General features: G+C 33.4%; 1 protein-coding gene and 1 pseudogene across 1 annotated transcript; both read left to right on the forward strand.

Moving 5' to 3' along the window:
- The first annotated feature begins 1659 nt into the window (after window positions 1-1659).
- On the forward strand, window positions 1660-4035 carry LOC142620768 (receptor like protein 22-like). Its single transcript, XM_075794079.1, has one exon. The coding sequence runs from the start codon at window positions 1660-1662 to the stop codon at window positions 4033-4035; it is 2376 nt and encodes a 791-aa protein (XP_075650194.1).
- Window positions 4036-8548: 4513 nt separating this feature from the next.
- On the forward strand, window positions 8549-11240 carry LOC142620769 (disease resistance protein RPM1-like; annotated as a pseudogene).
- The last annotated feature ends 4083 nt before the right edge of the window (window positions 11241-15323 follow it).

The following is a 15323-nucleotide window of genomic DNA, read 5'->3' on the forward strand; positions in this document are numbered from 1 at the left end:
CATGGACGTAGCTAGCCCCCCTAATTTTTTTTTAAAAAAATATTATTATATATATGTGTACTAATTTTAGCACTTTTGTTCTATAAAATTACATTTTTTTCCCTTAAACAATATTATTGATTTTTTTAAGAGTAATGCTATACTTACAAACTTTTTTACAACATTTTTACAAATTGTTTTGGTAGCAAATTCTTATTGGTTTGCACATGGACCCACCACTCACATCATTTTTTTATTTACTAGTAACCACTTATTACATCGATAATTTATAATAATAAAAAGTTTGTAGCGCTAGTATTTTCCTCATTTTAATAACTATAAAAAAATTTATAGATCTAAAATCTAAAACAAAATATACAAGCCAAAAAAAAAAAAGTTCAACAACAAAAATTACCAATAATAAAACTTTAAAAAAAAAAACTCAATTTACCAATTTTATTAAAATAAATAACCTGGACATTTAAAAAATTATAAACAAAAATAATTTTGTTCTTACCAACTAAAAAATTATCTCTGTAGCTAAGTAGTAGTAGAGTCAAATATTGAAACTGCTGCACATAGCTAACAGTAAAGCCGCCCTCATTAACTCAAAGCTTTGGTTCTGTCCCTTATTGGACCTCTAGCATCGTTGGTTCTAGTGTTGAGCCAGCAGTTTTGGTGGTTTGTATTTGAAAAATTTTACATATTACACTAAGGATCTGCTTATTTTGCTGAAACTGAAAACTTTTTGCTAAAAGTACTGTAGATAAAAGTAAATGTTAGTTGTAATAGTACAGTAGGACACATGAATAATACCAAAAAATAAAGTGAAACCCATGAATATTAGCAAAAATAAGCTAAATAGTAAAATAAGTTGACAAAAAATAAGTTAGTCAAACAGACACTAAATGCCTAAAAATATTTTACATGTTAAATATTTTAGTAAAAATGATCTACATATTAGATATTTTACTGAAAATGAAATGAAGCTTAAATATTCGTTTTCCATGTTCGGCTTCAGAATTCTATGCATTAGGGCTTTAATAATAATTTAGGTGGCCCATTTACTCCAGTATTGTCGCCCAAGCCCACATTTTGCCAGCTCTCAGCATTACTTTCAATTTCATCCATCAAACTTTTTGACTTCGTCGCGAAATTAGGGGAGATTTGACCCCTGTTTGTTAGCGGAGTCATTTCTCTTTCTTTTTTCTTTTTTTTGAAACTTTAGCGGAGTCATTTCGAAACCCATCCCAAATTGTCATTAAAATTTTTTTTAAAAAAAACATAAAATCTATAGAAGCCCCTTGCGTGACACAAATGCGAGACTCACCATCTCACTGCGTATGTCATATGGGGACCATATCCTTACATTCACACCAAACTACTTATGAAAGAAAAATACAATAGAGCAATTGGATGGAGTCTACACTACAGTACACTCACGCGGAAAAGTGACTAGTCTACTCGACCAAGACTTTCATCATTGAGAATGACACATTTATCGTTTGAAATGGATGGCAATTTCTTATGGAAAATGTTAAGGAGGACTGAATAGAGCAATTGGATAAGAAATGAATGACGTGTGAGGGTGACGTAGAGATTGGTTTAGAAAATCCCTATTCTCTTTTCTATTTATTTGCTTCTCCAGCGTTACAGCAATACAAACTCCAATAGAACATTATGGGTTTATCACTTTCTTTCGTGATGTTCATGCAGTTTCTCTTTCTATTGTCTCTGCTTTCTCTTGTTTCTGCTGGCTCTTTTTCTTCTACGCAGCCACTATGTCATGATGATGAGAGCTTTGCCTTGTTGCAATTCAAAGAAAGCCTTATCATCAATCAATCCACTTCCGCTTACTCAAAGATTTCGTCGTGGATGGCACAAAGTAGTGATTGCTGCACGTGGGATGGTATTCAATGTGATGAAAACACGGGTCATGTGATCAGCCTTGACCTCAGTAACAGTTCTCTTTATGGTTCTATCAACTCCAATAGCAGCCTCTTCCAGCTTGTTCACCTTCAAAAGCTTAATCTCTCCATCAACAACTTCAATCACTCTGAAATCCCCGTTGGAGTAAGGCGGCTTTCAAAGCTTACTCACCTTGACCTCTATTTTTCTGGATTTTCAGGTAAGATCCCATCAGAAATTTTACAACTCTCTAAGTTGGTTTCCCTAAACCTCGCTCTGAATCCGTTGAAGCTCCACAAGCCTGGTCTCAGAAGTATAGCTGAGAAGTTAACAAACTTGGAAGAACTAATTCTGAGTGAGGTGGACATATCGTCCACTATACCCAGTATCTTGGCAAACTTATCTTCTTTAACAACTATTTTTCTTATTGATTGTGGTTTGCATGGTCCAATTCCAACATCTATTTCCAGCCTTTTGAATCTTCATATTTTAAATTTGTATTCAAATAACTTGAGTGGCACAATAGAATTTGACTTGTTTCGAAAGCTCAATAACCTCTCCTACCTCGATTTATCTTTTAACAATCTTTCATTGGTTATTGATCCTAGTACCGATTCTACCTTTCAAAAATTTAAGGTATTAGGACTGGGGTCCTGTAACTTAAGTGACTTCCCAGAGTTCCTTGGAAACCAAGATCAGTTGGAAGTTTTGGTCCTTTCTAGCAACAAAATTCATGGCCAAATACCGAAATGGATCTCAAACTTGAGTAAAGACACTCCTGTGATTTTAGAGATGTCTGACAACCTACTCACAGGTTTTGATCAAATCTCAGATGCTCTCCCTTGGACCAATCTACAAGTTTTGTACCTTTCAAACAACAAGCTTCAAGGGTCACTGCCAATTCCACCTCCATCCATCTTTTATTATTCTGTCTTTAACAACATGTTGAGTGGAAACATCTCTCAAATGATTTGTAAATTGATTTCTCTTTCTTATCTTGATTTTTCATACAACAACTTGAGTGGCTTCCTTCCCCAATGTTTAGGGGACTTGAGAAACCTTTCTATTCTTAATCTTCAGAACAACAACTTCCATGGCCGCATTCCTCAAATATTCATGGAAGGATGCAAATTAAGGATGATGAGTTTGAATCAAAATCGTTTCCAAGGGGCTTTACCAAGGTCACTGACTAGTTGTACTATGTTGGAAATTCTTGATATTGGAAACAATTATATAAGTGATATTTTCCCCTCTTGGTTAGGCATTCTTCCAGAGTTGAGGGTTCTTATTTTGCAATCGAATGGATTCCATGGTTCTATTGGAAAACCTGAAACAAATTCTAGGTTCCCAAAGTTACATGTCATTGACCTCTCTAACAATTATATTACTGGTAAGCTGCCATATGAATATTTCCAAATTTGGAAAGCCATGCAAATCCTTGATGTAAGTGGCCTAGCATATATGCATACAACTCAAGTTCTCCAAAGAAATGGCTGGATTTACTCCTACCATTACCCAATGATATTGACAAACAGAGGCATAAAGACAAAATATTGGAGAATCCAAGATTTCTTTGTGGCCATTGATCTATCAAGCAACAATTTTGAAGGAGAAATTCCAAAAGTTGTGGGAAATCTAAATGCGCTTTACATGCTTAACCTTTCCAACAATGTTCTTACTGGTTTTATTCCATCGTCTTTGTCAACCTTAACAAACCTAGAAGTACTGGATCTTTCTCAAAATATGCTAGTTGGAGAGATTCCTCCACAATTGGTGGAGCTCACCTTTCTTTCTTTCTTGAATGTGTCTTATAATAATCTTACTGGACCTATACCACAAGGGAAACAATTTCTCACATTTCAAAACAATTCATTTGATGGAAATGTAGAATTGTGTGGAAGCCCATTGTCCAAAAGATGTGCCAGTTCGGAGGACTCACCAACCCCACCTTCAAATTTTGAAGCAAACCAAGGCTTCGAGTTTTCATTTGAGTTTGGCTGGAAGGTAGTTGCGATGGGATATGGATGTGGATTTATAGTTGGAGTTTTTGTTGGACAAATTATAATCAAAAGGAAGAGCAGTTGGTTTATTAAGTTTTTTGCAATTGGCCATCCAACAGGAAGAAGGGTGAAGCGGAGGAGACATTAAAAATGAATTTAGTTGGATAAGAATTTTCCCTTATAAATAAACTCATGCATATGTTGCTTCCATTACAAGTGTTCCCATTTTATTTCAGGAGTTTGGGACGGGTATTTGATTATTTATCATACTAGATAATGTTTATTATTATTATTATTATTATTATTTTGGTGAGAAGCTGTGTATTGTATACTTAATGTAATACGTTTTTGTGGTGCTTTTCTTATTGCACTTTTTCCTTTTGGTGATCTTGGTTTCATCATAAATGATAAAATGGTGTTTTATAACGTTTTTTAAATTTAAAAACTTGAGGAAAAATATACAGTCTTTCTAAATCTTTAAATATATTTAAGTTTCATGTATAACGGTTTTAGGCCAGTTGGTGATGAACTAAGCCTATTAATTCCAATCTAAGTAAATTGTGTGGATTGTGTGCCATGTTAATAAAATCAAGGTATTGACCTTGTCAGCAGCAGAACCAGAAATTTTTCTTTGAGGGTAGAGGGGGGATGCCTTGGCTACAACCAGGGATGCCTTGGCTACAACCTACACTTTTACTTAAGGTCAACAACCTCTTTCTATTGTGTGACTTCAAAGCCTTGTTAAAAATCTTGAATTTGGTTATGCATTGGATATTTAGCTTCATCACATCACATATTTTACATATTTGGGAGTTGGAGTTTAATTTTAATGTGAGTTTGATTTTTTTTGCTTTTTTATTTTGAATTGTAATTTTGTTGAGTTGTATTAATTTTGAGGATACGTTTTTTTTATTTGTATTGTAGGGTGGAAAAAATTGTGTTTGAGAAAGTTTGTTTAAAACTTAGAGAATAATTTCCAAATTCTATGTACTTTTTAATGATATACAAATTGTTAAAAATAATTGGACAAATTACAACTTTACCCACATGAGGTTTGACCGAAATTTAAGTTGCCTACTTGTGGTTTGAAATCTCATGATGCAAGTGTTCCGCTGGATTTTTTTTTTCTTTTTTTCTTATCCAATCTTGTATTGTTATGTTTTGAAGGAAAGAGACATAAAAATGGAGCAAAATTACATATCTAACCTAGTTTTTAACAGAGGTGGGTTACAAAAATTTAACTGAGCTAATCTCAGGTGGGTACAATGTCAAGTTTCAAATCATAGGTGGACTACTTAAATTTCAGCCAAACTACATGTAGGTAAATTGTAATTTGCCCTTAGTAATTTTTATTAAAAAATAAATATTTTCACAAACTTACCTTTTGAATTTTTGAAAAAAATTGTACTATTTTCATTTTGGTGCGATAGAAATTATATATATATATATATATATATATATATATATATATATATATATATATATATATATATTTTTAAGACTTTCCTCTGCATAGTGCATGTTAGTGACTAATTTCTTATAGCAACAAAGGAACCCATTCTAGTCTTGATTGTTCATCCACGTAGCTGTTCCCCAATTGAAACATACTTCTCACCTGAACTAACGCTAAAGAATTGTTGCAAGAGAAATCTCATCCAAGACAATAGTCATTTGATTAAACCGTTCCAAAGCTTCTTCCTCTAACTCAAAATATGCTAGTCCATTGATTAAATAAGTCTACAAAACTGCATTGTGTTATGTGAAGCTATCAACAAGACACACACACACACACACACACACACACACACATGTACATATATATTCTTTTATAAGTTGATTGGATAAAACACATGGTTGTCTTTGGATTATAACAAATTATTTAAACATTTGGGTTTAAGTGTATCTCGCCTCCCCTCATTCGAAATCCTAGCTCCGTACGTGGCGGCAGAAAGATTTTTCACCGAGTTCTTTGGTTTTCTCTTCGATAACACATCGGCGTATTATCTTGTGTTTGCATTTCTCTTCCCTATTCTGTTAACTTTCATTTTACTGCTGTGTTTTGTTGGATATGGCTTAGAATAGTTTTATTACTTGTTCGCTCGCATTTACTCTATTCTGCACTTAGTTTAAGTTAGAGTAAAATCAACCGAGCTATAATTTGTTAATTTAGAGTCTAAACAACTCTTATGTTTTTAACACAAATCAGAGCATTCAGGATGATTTATTTTTTAAAAGGTAAACTACGTATTTGGTCCTTAATTTTTACATCATATTTCAATTTTGTCCATAACTTTTTAATTTGGTCCCTAACTTTTCAATATTGTATCAATTTAATTCATACCGTTATCTCTTGAATGAAAATTGTATACATGACTAATTGTCAAAATAAAAAATTAGTTTATTGCCACATCAACATAAACTAATTATTTATTTTGGCCATTAATCAGCAAGAAGTACTAAATTGATAAAATTGAAAAGTTATGAACTAAATTAAAATATAGTATATAAATGAAAGAGATCAAATACATAATTTACACTTTTTTTTTTTTCCCATTGGGTCCATTTGGAAGGAGAAAAAGAGGTGTGTATATTGATGAAAAAAAAAAAAAAAAGCTTGATAAATGACTACAACATATTTTGACCCGGCCGACATGAACGCAAAAGTCATAGAAGTTCAGCGGAAGACGAACCATTTGAAAAAGTGAAAACAAAATAAATGCGAGGAAAACGGTGGAAGACGGTGGAAAGCGTCTCATATTTGCAGTCCTCCCTATTTGTAATTCTATCACCTTTAATTGTAAACTCCTCTTCTAAGTTCTCCCAGTGTACAATTCTTCCAAAGAAAATATTCAGTTTCAAGAGTAATGTTCAAGTGAGTTTATGTTTCAAAAATATTTCATTGCTGTATTTTGCATATTTAAAAGCATATATTGGAATTTGATTCTATATTTGGGTTTCAATTTCGAGCAATTTCGAGAAGTGGAGATAGTAGTTGAATTTTTTTTTAATTTTAATTATTTATTATTTTATTAATTTACAAATTGTAAATGGTACTTCAATTCTAGTTATTTACTCTTTGTTAATTACTGAGGCCAAACTTTTTGAGGTTGAGGTTAGGTCAGTTTCAATTTCAATTTCTTTCCCAATTGTTCTGCTATTTAATCCATTTGTTCATCCGTTTTATTAGTAAATTTCATTTGTAAGTGTGGGTCTGTTTCACGAGGAATAGAGTATGAGATCAAGATTTTCTTCATTTCTATCTTCTCACTTGATTTAATCACTTCATTTTCTATATCAAATCTCCTATTTCAGTCTAGTTGGTCACACATTGTCGTAGGACATGTTTGGTACACAAAAAATGATTCAGCCATTCAGGAATGAAATGACTGCTCCTTTGTGAGGCGGAACTAGAATTTTGAGAATGGGGTGTACAAATTTTCCGTTACCTACTCGCCAACAAGTACCCCACCTTAGGACTTCCAAACTTTTATGTATGCTTCTCCTAGCATAGGAATGATTATTCCCCAATTTTGCTTTAGGATCACATTATGGGGTATACTTTGCGTTGTATATTTGTCACCAAAGAGGAGGGGTTTGTCAAAAGTCTCCAACCTTGCTTTGCAAGCATAGCCAGATTAAAATCTAGGAGGTTACGAAAGCCTATTCTCCCCTGTAACTTATGTGCACATCTTAGACCAGCCTAACCATGCAATTTTGGGTTTCTGCTATCTTTTAGCCCACCAAAAATTTTGCATTATACCCTCTAAGTCTTCACATAGGCATTTGGGTAAAAGAAAGAAACTCATTGTATATGTTGACACTAACTAAGCAACAGTTTTGATTAGAATCTCTCTCCCTCCAATTTAATACTTAATAAAAAAGAAAAAATTATTTTCATGGAATCATTGGGCGTCTACATATCTACCATTATTAAAAAATTAACAACCAATAGCATTTTATCTCTCATTTAATGTTAACTAATCTTTTTATGACCAAACAATATTAATCTAAGATGATCCTATGCATTGTATATGGTAACATCGTGGATCAACCAATCAAATTTGAATATCAATACAACCATGATGTGGGCATTGTTTTATACACAGAAAGAGACCAATTTTCTTGGGAGTGCAGTATCACCACTTGGAATATGGAATTTGTCTGCCAAGGTCATTTAAGAAAATTTTACTAACGGAAAATGATGGCTTTTCCCTTATTGCTTAAAAGGTAAAAAAAATGATGAGAATGGAGAGAATGAAGAATTGCAAAATGATGTGTCTACATAAATATAAGATCATATAATGATTTCATTAATACAAAATGAATGGAGACAACTTTCTTGTTATGTTTGAAAATTCATGTGCAAAAATATTGTAATATTTCTCATAGTTTACTTTGGATAAATACAAAACCAAAGTGTTAAACTTAGGTGCCTTGTATTGCTACACTTTTTTTAGAATTAAAATACCTTTAAGCATTTTTTTTCTTACCTTTATCCTTTTTGTGTAGGTCTTCTAGAAATGGAAAGCAACATGCAAGTCAAAGCATGGCACTCTCTTTCTCTTCTTTCCATTAGTCCATATTAATGTGATATGATTGAAAGAAGGGGACCCTAAAAACTCAGCAATTGAGCTAGAAGGGTGTTTAGTTCAAAGGGAAATATGGACTTGGCTATAGCAAGTTACTTGATTAACAATATCCTTTTAGTGCTTGATACTAAAACATCGTTGTTATGGGGGGTTCGTGATGCAGTTGATAAAATAAAAGATGAATTGATAAGCATGCGATCTTTCTTAGTAGATGCTGATAAAAAGGGAGTAGGCAATGAAGGAGAGAAAACTTGGGTGGCAAATGTGAGAGACATGGCATATGAGCTTGAAGATGTTATAGATCAGTTCCTGTGTCACATCATTAGCCAAAAAATTGGTGGTCGATCTGCTAGGTTCCTTCACCACACTATTTCCTTTCCACAGAATCTATGGGTGAGGCATAAACTGCTACCAAGTTACAGAAAATTAATAAGACAATTAAGGCCATTCCAGAGGTGAACCAGAGATATGGCATTAATCATATAGAGGGTACAAGTTCTAAAAATAATCATAAATGGGTCGTGCGTCGTGGTGAATCATCTCTTTTTCTTAATGAAGATGAACTTGTTGGGATTAAAAATAAAAGACATCTGTTAATGGACCGATTGATGGATGGAGAACCACTGCAGACTGTCATTTCCATAGTTTGGATGGGAGGATATGGCAAGACCACACTAGTTGCCAACACCGACAACAATGATGTTGTAAAAAGATATTTTGATTGCTATGCATGGATCACTGTTTCCCAAGCATTTGACATAGAAGACTTATTAAGGACCATGATTAAGGAGTTCTATGAGTTGAGGAAAGAAGCGAATCCAACAGACTTGAGTTCCATGAACTACAGATTATTAGTAAAAATGTTGATGAAGTGCTTAAAGAAGAAAACATATCTACTTGTCATAATTAATGATGTTTGGGACATAAACCTATTGGATGAAATAAAGGTACCACTTCGAGACAGTTGTCTTGGGAGTAGAATCATCCTTACAACTCGAAAAGAAGATGTAGCTTGCTATCACTTGGGATGTAAACAACACATTCATCATATTCAACTGCTGCAAAAGGAAGAGGCCTGGGAACTCTTTTGCAAGAAAGCATTCTCAAGCAATCCAAATGGAAGCTGTCCACCGGAGCTTGAATCGTTTGCTCAAAAACTGGTGGGAAAATGCAAAGGACTACCTCTTGCAATAGCGGCTTTGGGCAGTCTTATGTACTCCAAGAATTTGTCTCAATGGGATGAAATTTACAACAACTTGAATTGGAGTCTAAGTAACAATCCTAAGCTAGAACCAGTGAAAAATATTTTGTTGCTTAGTTTCAATGATTTTCCGTATCAATTGAAGCATTGTTTCTTATATTGCTCCCTTTTCCCAGAAGGTCATGAGATTAGAAGGAGAAAGCTTGTTAAGTTATGGATGGCAGAAGGATTTGTAGAACAAGTTAAAAGGGTCCACTGTAGAAGAAGTTGCAGAGAGCTATCTAGTAGAACTCATTTTTCGAAGCGTGCTTCAAGTTGTAAAGAGGAATGAATTTGGAAAACCAAAGAGATGTAAAATGCATGATCTTATGCGGGAGCTTGCTGTATCAATATATGAGCGAGAAATGTTTGGTGTTGTACATGACGGAGGAGAAGAAATGAAAGAATGCAAAGCACGCCATATTTAAATTCACAAAAGTGATACAGAACTCAAATCGTTTACGGGTATGTCAAAACTTCGCTCTTTTCTTGTTTTTAACAAGTCACTGAAAACACTACCTTCTGAAAGTAAAATGTTTAGGGTCCTTGATTTGGAGGGTGTCCTAATTCATGATATGCCTATTAAAATTGTCAACTTATTCAACTTGAAGTATTTGAATTTAAGGGGAACTTTACTTAAAAAGCTCCCAAATTCCATAGGGAGACTCCTTAATCTTCAAACCTTGGACATCAGGAACACACAAATAGGGACCCTTCCTTATGGAATAGGAAAATTGCAAAACTTGAGGCATCTAATTATGCATCGCTACACTAATAATTGGAATGATTTGAGATATGTTAATGGGACGCAAGCACCATCTAATATCAGTAGGTTAAAGAACTTGCAAACTGTAACTATTATTGAAGCAAAAGACGACTTGATAAGACAAATTCAGAGCATGACCCAACTCACCTTGATTAGTATTTCCAATGTGAAAGAAACAGATGAAAATGACTTATGTGTCTCAATTGAAAACATGAGACTTCTTGTCGACTCGTGTATCATGGTAAACAATGAGGAGGAAACTCTCCGAATGGATGCACTCACATCTCCTCCTCCCAACCTTCAAAAGCTTGTTCTAGTTGGAAAACTAGAAAAGGTGCCACATTGGTTTTGTTCACTCCAAAGGCTCACATTTTTGTCTCTGTGCTGGTCAGGATTGGCAGAAGATCGACTCTCTTATAGCTGCTTTGCCCCATATGGGTAATCTTTCACTTACTAATGCCTATATAGGAGCACAACTATGTTTCAATACAGGATTTTCTAAGCTTACACAGATGTTGATTCGTAATTTCCCTCAATTGAATGAGATAATAATAAAAAAGGGGGTGATGCCAAATATAAAATTCCTAGATATTGTCAGTTGCATGGAGTTAAAGACAGTACCCAAGGGCATTGAATACCTTAATCTCCAACAACTGTTTTTGAGATCTGTCTCAATAGAACTTAAAGATCGCATCGAGGGAGAAGGTGGAGTGGATTTTCCAAAGGTGCAACACATCCCAAAGATCTATCTCAGGTAGCAATTTCAAGTTCCATAAAGATTTGCCTTGATTCTTTTAGAAAGGTGAGCTTCTTCATTTTATTTGTTTTTCTTCTTCTTTTTATCTTGAAATGAATGTTTGTTGAATTAGTAATCTTATCTAATGATTCATTATACAGTTACCATATACCTCACAAAATTTACCATATCGCTGTTTTATTGTTTTATTGTTTTATCGTTATCAGAATCTTGCTGAAGAAATTATAAGTTTGCCTAGTTTGCTTCAAAAGGATGGGTCCCTATTTGGAGTTCCAATTCCAAGTATTGTTTGGGTTTACGGTTTATTGTTCAATAAATTAATACTCAAGACTTTGTTTCTAAATTGTTTGTAATGAATGTAAATGTTTGAACTCTATGATGGATTAGTGGCCGGTTGTCAGAAGCTTACTACTAGTTCAACCGTGGATTTGCTAATCTTCTGTGTTGTATGTAATTTAACTAGTGCAAAGAATTAACATACCTAATCATTTTTTTTCTTTTGTTTCTGAGGAAATTACCAAATTAACTTGGCAATAGCTTAGACCGCCAAATTTTAATCGCGGCTAAGTTAATTAATGTTATTCTATCAATTAATACAGAATATATGTAATTAACTAAATTATCTGAGCTTGGATACTAACAATTGCATGGATAGGCATACTGAAAAAATTAAATGAGCAATTGACAGTAAGTAAAGACCAAAGAGAAGCAAACCAAAGATAATACTTGATGTGTTATGGAAGAGGAAAACCGGAGTACACAGTTCTATTCTAGCCAGTTCTTGTGTTTGTTGTTCTTATAGGGGCATGCAATCAACCTATCAACTCAATAAAGCCAATCCAACCAATCCATAACTCAGGTTGATGTTTTGTAGGTTGAAAAAAAAAAAGGGATAATTACAGATTACCCACATGTGGTTTGCCTCTAATTTGACTTGCCTATCCGTGGTTTCAATTTTGACACTTTACCCACCTGAGATTACTTCCGTTTAGTCTCTGTTACCCACCTCTGTTAATAAAGAGGGGTAAATAAGTCTTTTTACTCTCATTTTATGTCTCTCTCATCCCAAAACAAGAAAAAAAAAACAAAAAGCAAAAGAAAACAAGATCAAACTAAGAAATAAACACAAAATTCCTCAAACTAAAAAATAAACCCAAATTTCCTCAAACTAAGAAACCCATCATACAGACAAAACCAATAAATCGACTTGCCCCTTGAGCCAAAAAGCCAATTCAATCTAACTAGCCCCTTGAAATAGAAATATTCAAAGTAAACCCAGCCATATACCCAAAAAAATAAAACCCAGATCATGAAGAACATACCACTTTTTGGGTATGTTCTTGAGAGTTTGGTAATCAAACATCATCAACCACCCAACCCCATCTTCAGACTCTCTGACCTTCACCTCATTGTAGAACCTCTTCTCCATTATCGAACTAGTCATAAACAACATCGGCATTGTCACGGACAACGACGACGTCGTCTGGGAATTGGAGCTCGGCCCCTTAACGTAAATGCTATTGTTGTTGTCGTTTTTGTGGGTTTTACCATCGGATGAGAATGTGAAGGTCGAGGAAGATGGGTCCTCGGATTGGGGCTCTTGGGCGTTGGCAATGGAAGTGAAGAGACGAGTTTGGATTTGGGATTGGGATTGGGATGGGAATGTTGTGAAAAAATTTGGGTTTCTTTTGATGGAGTTTAAGGTTTTGATAATCAGTAAATTCGCCATTGAATTGGGATTTTGTTTTCTGTGCTCTGGGTTTTGCTGGAAATGTGTTTAGGGTTTTGACTATTTTTACTTCCCAAAAAAACTTTTGCATTTGCAGAGGAATTTTGCTCTTGGAAAAGCTTTGGGCTAGTCGGTCAGCTCAGTGTTTAGGCATGTATTGGATATTGTTTTTGGGTTCAACTTCCTGTAATTTTTTAGATTTTTGGGTATGTTCTTCATGTTCAAGATTTGTGGGAAGGTCAAATCTTTCTTCATTTATTTATTTATTAATTTAATTTCTAGATTGATTTATTAGCTATCCATTTGGTTGTTGAGAAAACTGTGGATCTTCGCTTGGCCTGTAGTATGGGAAATCTCAAGCGCATTGCATTGTAGCATCTAGGATCTTAGTTTGGTGAGCAGGTTGGATGGGAGTGAGGAGTATTTTGATCTGTTTGGGCTTTTGTTTTTGACATATTATTTGTTAGAGTAACGGCTGAAGAAGAGGTGGGTTACGAATTAGTAACGGAGAGAATCACAGGTGTGTAAAGTGTCAAAATTGAAACCACGGGTAGACAAGTCAAATTAGAGGCAAACCAGATAATTTGTAATTATCCACACAAAAAAAAAAAAAAAATATATATATATATATATATATATAGAGAGAGAGAGAGAGAGAGAGAGAGAGAGAGAGAGAGAGAGAGAGAGAGAGAGAGAGAGATGATAGGTTCAAGTTACACCAAGTGTAACTCTAAGTGCATGTTTGGATAGCACTGTGAATGAAATTTTCAGCTGCGTTTGGCGTTTTGTGTGGGTCCTATACACTATTCTCAGAACCCAAAGTATGGATTTTAGCAAATTTTTCTTTTAAACTAGGTCCCATAGCACTATTCACACATTTAAAAATTATTTTGCAACAATGCTTTCAATTTTCAGTTTTCAGCAATAAGCAGTATCCAAACAGACCCTAAATAATATTATATCACCCAATAACTTGTTATTAAATTTATATTTTGAAAATTTCACTGTTGAATTACATGTTCTATATATTTTTAACATGTATGTCAATTTTTATGCTAATTGAATGCTATTTACTATTTGATCCACAAACTCATTTTTTATGAATTATTTTTAATTCAAAATTTTGAATTCAAAATGACATATCTATTGATCTTTTATCACCTTGAAATTTAGTAATCATGGAGAATATATACAAAGATAAGTAATCCAATAGGGAATTTGTCAAAACTCGTATCAAATTAAAAATAAAAAATAAAAAATTAGTGGTATAAGTGTAACATTTCTTAGAGTTATACTAGATGTAACATGAACCCAAATCTATAATTACACTTCCCTCCCTTGAGGTTCAGGAAAATGGCATTCTACCCTAAAATTGAAGGAAAAATACATTTTTCCCTCCTGGCCTCCAATTGATCAAATTTTGTCAAATTAATATTAAAAATTTTGTATACTAACCTACCCTTAAGCAAATGGCAAGTTTCCAAAATTATCTTATTTCACAATTAAAATTCACTGTTTTAAAAATTTAATTAAAGTGTATTTTAAAAATATTAAATGTGAATTTCGCTTCTTCTTTTTTTCCCTTTTTTCAATGGGTTATGGAGAGATTTTTTATTGATGCTTGATAAATTTTGCACTTTTATTCTAAATTTATCAATTATTTTTCTACTAACCATTTTTAAACTTTTGTAAATATACACTTATAAAAATTTAGAATATTTCATTACTAATATAAACAAAAGGGGGGAATGTTAATTTCTTCAAACCTCAAGGGAGATGAATGCTTTTTTTCCTTCAGGTTTGGGGTGGAGTGTCATTCCCCAAATCTCATGGGAGGAGAATGTAATTACCCTTTAATAATTTCAAAAATAAATGTATTTTACATTTGTTAGTTTAACTTATTTTGAATTTCACAACTTGTTTTAAATTTGTTAGTTTGATTTGTTATGGTATTTTGAGATTTAGTTTAGATGAAATTGTAACCATTTATTGAATAATGAGCCTAAATAGCTTAATGAAAACCATTTTATTTTATAAGGCGTAGCAAAATAACTCCATTAGAGCTACCATAGGTTATGTTGGGTTAGAGATTTTGCCTGTTTAATTTAGTTTAGATTGAAAAGTATCACAATTCCAACCCAACACACACACACACACACACACAAATCTCTCTCTCTCTCTCTCTCTCCAAACAAATTTGGAGGCCTAAGACGATATTTTCATAAAGGGCATTTTTGTTATTAAATAATATTTAACTAGTGTTTTATATTATAATTTTCCATTCTTTTTACTTTTAGTATGACTTTTTTTCTTTTTTGGAAATTGCTAAAGCGACAAAAAAAAATTACTATAAAA

Source organism: Castanea sativa, chromosome 12, assembly GCF_040712315.1.
Source record: "Castanea sativa cultivar Marrone di Chiusa Pesio chromosome 12, ASM4071231v1".
Taxonomy (NCBI): Eukaryota; Viridiplantae; Streptophyta; class Magnoliopsida; order Fagales; family Fagaceae; genus Castanea; species Castanea sativa.